Genomic DNA, 7,500 nt, shown 5'->3' on the forward strand with positions numbered 1-7,500 from the left:
GGGGGGGGGGGGGGGGGGGGGGCGAGACAAAATGGCCGACAGTTTCACTCCGCTCGTCAGACAGAACCGCGCCCGCACAACCGCCTGCCCTGCTCCTGATTCAGGCTGCCTTATCACACTACACACGGGCCTGCTGGGCCACACAGCTGCATATTTACTGATAAAGCCCATCCTGTTAATCGAGGTTGAGCAGATTGCACTTTTATTTGTTTAATTCTCCTCAATCCAGGAGGGAGCACTGTTGAGATTATCATCTCTTCTTCAGCTGACTGAGAGGCATCAACCACTTAATTTATGTAAATGTCTTATTTTTTATTATTACCTTATGAAGATTGATTGTATTATCAGCTATGTAATCGAGGGAACTGTCTCACATGGTACTGAACAGTCCCGTTATGTTACCCCCCCTCCCCTGCTTTACCTGTGGTTTTTGCGCTCCCAGGTGAAGTCGTTCCCAGGTGGGTCTGGATCCAGTCCCACCCGGTTTCGCAGTGGGTGCGGATCTGCTCCAGCACGTGGAGCACCCTCATCTCCCGCCGGGCCTGGCCCTCGTCCGGCTGCGAGTACACCACGTTGTGCAGGGCGGCGCCCGCCCGGGACCGTGCCTCCCGGCTGCTGGCCCCGCCCCCGGCCCCGCCCCCGGCCCCGCCCCCGGCCACGCCCGGCCCGTCATGCAGGATCTGCACCAGCAGGGGCACGCAGCCGGACTTGCGCATGGCCAGGCAGCTCTCCTGGGAGCTGGACATGGCCAGAAAAGTGCGGGACATCTCTTCCCGGTCCCGATTGGCCAGCATGGACAGCAGCCAGAACACCATCTCCACCTGCAGGTTACCCAGAGTACTGCGCATTAAGGCACACAGGTGGGTTACACCTACAGAGGTGAGTTACACCAACACGGGATTTACTTCAACACAGGTAAGTTACTCAAACCAATGGTATTTAAAGCTAATAAATTAACAAATATATATAGTTCAAAGTCTTGTGCTGAATGCTATATTAATATGTTTATGTTCTTATGCTGAATGCTGTTTTCATATGTTTCTGTTCTCATGCTGAATGCTATGTCAGTGTATTTATGTTCCTAGGTGGGATGCTGCATATGGCTAAAGGTGAAATGTTGATTAAAATTATTTATTGTTTATTTGACTCACTTTGCTTCCTGACTCTCCAGCTGCTTCTGCTCCAGAACTAAGAGACATGCTTTCAGCCTCAGTCTTTCCATAGGAGTTAGTCTGAGAGAGAGACATTAACACAGCATTGAGAGAGAGAGAGAAAACGAGAGAGAGGCATTAACGCAGCATAGAGAAGGAGAGACATTAACACAGCATTAAGAGAGAGAGAGAGAGAGACATTAATGAAACATAGAGAGAGAGAATCATTAACACAGCATACAGAGAGAGAGAGAGAGAGATAGAGAGACAGGCATTAGCACAGTATAGAGAAAGGGGGGGGAAGGAGAGAGGAGGAGATAAACACAAATACTTCACTGCTTCACTGAGAGATGGAGAGAGATTGAACGGTTAGTGAGATGGAGGGAGGAGAGAAGGGGAGGGGGAAGGGTTGGATTAATCTGTGAGAGAGAGTAAAATCACTCAGAATGGCTCTGAGGGGAGTGGACTGTGTCTGCACAGGACAGGATATTCATTATTTTCAAGAGGTGCAGGCATAGCAGCACTTCCTGTGTGAACAGGAAACGGCGACATGATTTCAATTATGCATTCAGGCAGTGATTCGGCTGTCATTTATAATTTAGGAAAACCCATAAACATGAGACTGGTATACTGTCCTCAAGAAAGTGATGAGTATTCATGGCGTCCATTTTACGTTTGAACGTTTTGTTTGGCTTTTCACAAAATGAAATGAACACTCTCGCTGGTATTTCATACAAGCTGAGGAGGTGGTTCTTCCCAAATGCTGTCTTCCAAATGGTGTCATAAAATCCAGCAGAAATGACAGTTGCTGGTTGTGTGCTAGTTGATGGCCTCCTTTACTCCTCTCTCTCCCTCCCTCTTTCTCCCTCCCTTTCTCTCACTCTCTCCCCCTCTCACTCTCCCTCCCTCCCTCTCTCTCTGTCCACTTTCTTGCTTTCTCTCTATCTCTGTCTCTCTCCATTTCTCACTCTCTTTCATTCCCTGTTATGCTGCTCTCCCTCTTTCTCCTTCTCCCCCCCCCCCCCCCCTCTCTCTCTCGGACATTTGAAAGCAGAACTGATCTCATTAAAATAGATTTCACCCTCCCTCTGTGAGAGCACACGAATGCGTCAGCTTTTCTGAGCCAGTATGAAATGAGAGCGGAGGAGAAAGAGAGAGAAGAGAGAGAGAAGGAATAAAACGAATGGCTGTCCTTTCGTTCTAGGGGAGCTTGGCCACACACTCTGGGCATCTGTAAACGTCTTGGGGAAATTGCCCTGCGTGTCTTCAGGAAGCTGAGTTTGTGCTCTGGAAGCTTCAAATGAACAGCCTTCTTTCAGTCCACTGTTCATCCACTGGCAGGAGGAGTTTTGTTTTTTTCTTATTTTTCATCTGAAGTTTGTAGTTTCTTCACAGGAAAGCCTGCAGTCGGTGAAAATGTAGCTCCTGCCAGCTAATCAGCCGATTTAACCTGATTTGACTATTCATTTTCTGAATGAAGTCCATGCCTGGTAGTGCGGTGAGGAGGGAGAAGTGGTTCTGGGTGGCGATGGGTTTATGACGCTATGAAGCGTTTTCTCGTCGCCTAGAGGAGCAGCTGCCTGGAGCGTGTGGTGGGCCCTCTCCTGCGTGAGACAGCCGGCCGAACGAGGGGTCCTAATGCCCCGGGTGTCGTGGTGGTATTCTCTCACCTGCAGCAGTGCCTGCGCTCAGCCCCCGCCCAGCCCTGCAGCCCCGCCCCACCATGCCCCCACCCAGCCCTGCCCTGCCCCACCCTCCCAAGCCCCACCCCACCCCACCCCACCCTGCCCGGCCCTGCCCTGTCCCACCCTCCCAAGCCCCACCCCACCATGCCCCACCCAGCCCTGCCCTGCCCAGCCCTGCCATGCCCAGCCCTCCCATGCCCCACCCAGCCCTGCTCTGCCCTGCCCCACCTCACCATGCCCCACCCTCCCATGCCCCACCCCACCCTGCCTGGCCCTGCCCTGCCCAGCCCTCCCATGCCCCACCCCACCCTGCCTGGCCCTGCCCTGCCCTGTCCCACCCTCCCATGCCCCACCCCACCCTGCCTGGCCCTGCCCTGCCCAGCCCTCCCATGCCCCACCCCACCCTACCCTGCCATGCCCCACCCTCCCATGCCCCACCTCACCATGCCCCACCCCACCCCGCCTTACTGGCTCTCAGGTGCTTCTCACCTGGCTCTCTGAGGGGGGGTCGTGCACCTCCTGCAGTTTTTTCTCCAGCTGTTCCAATCGCGCCACTCGGATCTGCCATGGGGGCGGAGCCAATCAACCAGTGAACTAACTATTCGGCCAATCAAGTGACCACCCAATCAATCAACCAATCAGTCAACCCATCAGTCAACCAACACTCAATCAATCAACAATCAATAAACTCACTAATATTGTGTTGATACGCACATGCACACAGACACACACGCACAAACCACGTGACGTTTTTTCAGGTGTTGGTTCAGACACTCTCCTCACCTGGGTTCTCTGCACCATCTCATCGCTGGTTCCAAAGCGCTCCTCCATTGCCGAGCGCACCTGCTGCACCTCAAACTCCAGCTGCTGCCCAATCAGATCTATCTGTGCTGAGAACTAGCACACAAAGAGAGGGTTACACACACACACACACACACTCTCACACACGCAAATACACACTCACTGTGTCGATGCGAGGCAGCTCAGCCAGTCGCCGTGACAACGCCTGCAGCTGGGTGTAGTACCAGCACCGCTCTTTCTCCTCTCTCTCGATCTCCTTCAGCAGCAAGGCCCTGAAACAGCACAGCACAGTCACCCTGTGTGACCCAGAGAAACAGCATAGCACAGTCACCCTGTGTGACCCAGGAAACAGCACAGCACAGTCACCCTGTATGACCCAGAGAAACAGCACAGCACAGTCACTCTGTATGACTCAGAGAAACAGCACAGCACAGTCACTCTGTATGACTCAGAGAAACAGCACAGCACAGTCACCCTGTGTGACCCAGAGAAACAGCACAGCACAGTCACCCTGTGTGACCCAGAGAAACAGCACAGTCACCCTGTGTGACCCAGAGAAACAGCACAGCACAGTCACCCTGTGTGACCCAGAGAAACAGCACAGTCACCCTGTGTGACCCAGAGAAACAGCACAGCACAGTCACCCTGTGTGACCCAGAGAAACAGCACAGTCACCCTGTGTGACCCAGAGAAACAGCACAGTCACCCTGTATGACCCAGAGAAACAGCACAGCACAGTCACCCTGTGTGACTCAGAGAAACAGCACAGCACAGTCACCCTGTAAGACCCAGAGAAACAGCACAGCACAGTCACCCTGTGTGACCCAGAGAAACAGCACAGCACAGTCACCCTGTGTGACTCAGAGAAACAGCACAGTCACCCTGTATGACCCAGAGAAACAGCACAGTCACCCTGTGTGACCCAGAGAAACAGCACAGCACAGTCACCCTGTGTGACTCAGAGAAACAGCACAGCACAGTCACCCTGTGTGACCCAGAGAAACAGCACAGCACAGTCACTCTGTATGACTCCGAGAAACAGCACAGTCACCCTGTCAGCGAAACAGCACAGCACAGTCACCCTGTATGATTCAGAGAAACAGGGGTGTCCTGGTTTTGGGGTTCCTCTCACCTCTCCTTCAGGAGCTCCTCCAGGTGCTGGGTGGTAACCTGGGTCTCTCCCAGGGGTTCCTCTTTGAGGAGCATGTCGTCCAGGAGGTGGGGCGCCCCAGGGTGCATTGCCACGCCCTCCCCTGAGAGAGAAGGACCCCCGTGGGGGATGGGGCGAGGGGGCGGGGCCTCTGGGCCGGCCCGTAGGTTGTGGGGTTGGTACTTCAGCTCGTAATAATGGGTCAAATCCATGTGCAGCTCTAACCGATAAACACAATAACAAACAAGTTAATCATGCAGAAATGAGTACATCCAGAGACTTGTACAGACAATTTTATTAGTAGTAGTAGTTGTAGTAGTAGCAGTTGCAGTAGCAGTAGTAGTAATATTAGTGTTTGTAGTACAGTGGGGTTTGTAGAGTGGTGTTCTGAAGCTAATGTAACAATAGCCTTGTTGAGCCAAAGCGGGAGTATTATTATCCCTTAGTGGAGTGTCTGTGAGTCTCTACTCAATGGGCTGTGGGTCTCTACTCACTGGGCTGTGAGTCTCTACATTCTGAGCTGTGAGTCTCTACACTCTGAGCTGTACGCACCTCTGAGCTGGTCCAGTGTGTCTGACCTCTCAGTGGAGGCCAGAGAACGCGCCTCCTGCTCCAGCTTTGTCTGCAGCTGCTTCAGGCCCTCCTGCGCCAGAGAGAGAGAGTCGGAGCTTAAGAGCGCTACAGCGTTACAGAGTCAGACCTCAACAGTGTTACAGATTCAGAGCTTCAGAGCGTTACAGTCACAGCATTACAGAGTGACAATGTTACAGAGTCAGAGTGTTCCAGAGTCACAATGTTACAGAGTCAGAGTGTTCCAGAGTCACAATGTTACAGAGTCAGAGTGTTACAGAGTCACAATGTTACAGAGTCAGAGTGTTACTGAGTAAATGATTTTCAGGGGCCATTTTTTTTTACTTTTTGTATTTATCCTGTGACCCACAGTTTGAGTACTGCCCCCCCCCCCCCAAAAGCACAGGCTAATTGTCTAAATAACAGCATCTTGGGCTAATTGTCTAAATAACAGCATCTTGGGCTAATTATCTAAATAACAGCATCTTGGGCTAATTGTCTAAATAACAGCATCTTGGGCTAATTGTATAAATAACTGCAGCTTAGGCTAATTATCTAAATAACAGCATCGTAGGCTGTCTAAATAACTGCGGGTTTGGCTGATTAGAGGCTGAAATGCCTTTACGTATGAGTGTGTGAGTAAATGGTGTGTGTGCCCTGTGATGGACTGGCGACCGGTCCCGGGTGTATTCCTGCCCAATGCATGCTGGGATAGGCTCCAGCCCCCCGCGACCGTGACCCAGGAATAAGCAGGTTAGGTAATGGATGGAAGGACGGCCATCCTGTTCCTCGCTGATCGAGAGGGACGCGAGACACTGGAACCGCGCTGGCACACAGTTTACAGACTGAAACCCGAGAGAGCTTCCTTACAGGAACCGCGCTGGCACACAGTTTACAGACTGAAACCCGAGAGAGCTTCCTTACAGGAACCGCGCCGGCACACAGTTTACAGACTGAAACCCGAGAGAGCTTCCTTACAGGAACCGCGCTGGCACACAGTTTACGGACTGAAACCCGAGAGAGCTTCCTTACAGGAACGCTTACCGCCAAACGGCTTCCCGCTTAACGCCACGGGTTCGTCCGGGAATCAGCATTTAACGCGCCTCTGACCTCATTTCCTGTACACGGCATTAGATAAAAAGCACCTACAGTAACGAATGGGCCGCTTCCCAAACTCAGTTAAGCCAGATCGTGTCCTGGATGAATGCATTTTCCCCTGGCACACAATTATTTCAAATAGAGCGGCGATATCACTGGAAAATGGCAGCGAATTACATATTTTAATATGCATTTGTTTTTATTTATGAAAGGTAAAATGTTACCCTGGTCTAAAATGTATGGTTGATGGGAGCCAGGAGGATGATCTTATAGACTGGGGATGGTATGTGGCCACAGAGCGAGGCTGTTATCCGTTGTTCCGACAGGAGAAGAGATCCACAGAACATCTCACCGTACAGCAGCCAGAGACGACAAGATCAGCGACCCCAGAGAAGCCCTGGTTTGAGGCCTGTTCGCCGACGCCTGGGCGAGTCTCTCACCTTCATGTGGGAGGTCTCGTTCTCCAGCTTGGACAGGTGAGAGGAGTTATCCTCCAGCTCCCTGCGCAGGTAGCTGTTCTCCTTCCGCAGGTCCTCCACCTGCTGGGCCAGCTGGTCGTAGGAGGCCCCCGAGCGCGACATCATCTTCAAGCCGTCCAATCGCTGCAGAGGGGGGAGGGGTTATGCTGTGCTCATCTTCTTCAGCCTGTCCAATCACTGCTGGGGAAAGCAGAGGGCTGGAACTACTGTATTGTTTATAATTGTGTGTGTGTGTGTGCATGTGTGTTTGTGTGTGTGTCTGTGTGCATGTGGATGTTTGTGTTGTGTGGATGTGAGTGTTGGTTTATTATGTGGCGTGTTGATTTGTGTGTTGGGTTATTATGTGGTGTTGCGTTGCATAGTGCGCAGGCAGGACTGGAGGTAACAGACATGTCTAACGCACAGCGGCTCTGATGACTGACTCGTGAGTCATAAACACGTCAGCGAGTTCTGGTCCAGCTCACTGATCCTGTTCAGAACCCAAGGGAGGTGCACTACAAAAGCACTTCAGCTTTCTCTGACATGTACGGCAGCCCAGTTACACAGGGCGCTCAGTCGATGCGCTG

The 7,500-nt window shown here is 52.1% G+C and overlaps 1 protein-coding gene across 1 annotated transcript in view; it reads right to left on the minus strand.

Moving 5' to 3' along the window:
* Window positions 1-398: 398 nt before the first annotated feature.
* Window positions 399-7,500, minus strand: part of LOC118229533 (adenomatous polyposis coli protein 2-like) — a 14,096-nt gene continuing 6,994 nt past the window's right edge. Inside the window, exons 2-9 of the mRNA XM_035421565.1 lie at window positions 6,896-7,111; window positions 5,340-5,430; window positions 4,770-5,007; window positions 3,801-3,909; window positions 3,620-3,733; window positions 3,326-3,397; window positions 1,152-1,232; window positions 399-821 (exon numbers count right to left, since the gene is read on the minus strand). Of these exons, the coding sequence (XP_035277456.1) occupies window positions 399-821; window positions 1,152-1,232; window positions 3,326-3,397; window positions 3,620-3,733; window positions 3,801-3,909; window positions 4,770-5,007; window positions 5,340-5,430; window positions 6,896-7,039 (1,272 nt within the window). The 5' untranslated portion in view covers window positions 7,040-7,111. The remainder of the gene's footprint in view (window positions 822-1,151; window positions 1,233-3,325; window positions 3,398-3,619; window positions 3,734-3,800; window positions 3,910-4,769; window positions 5,008-5,339; window positions 5,431-6,895; window positions 7,112-7,500) is intronic.

The sequence above is a fragment of the Anguilla anguilla genome, chromosome 6, assembly GCF_013347855.1.
Source record: "Anguilla anguilla isolate fAngAng1 chromosome 6, fAngAng1.pri, whole genome shotgun sequence".
In the NCBI taxonomy this organism is placed as follows: domain Eukaryota; kingdom Metazoa; phylum Chordata; class Actinopteri; order Anguilliformes; family Anguillidae; genus Anguilla; species Anguilla anguilla.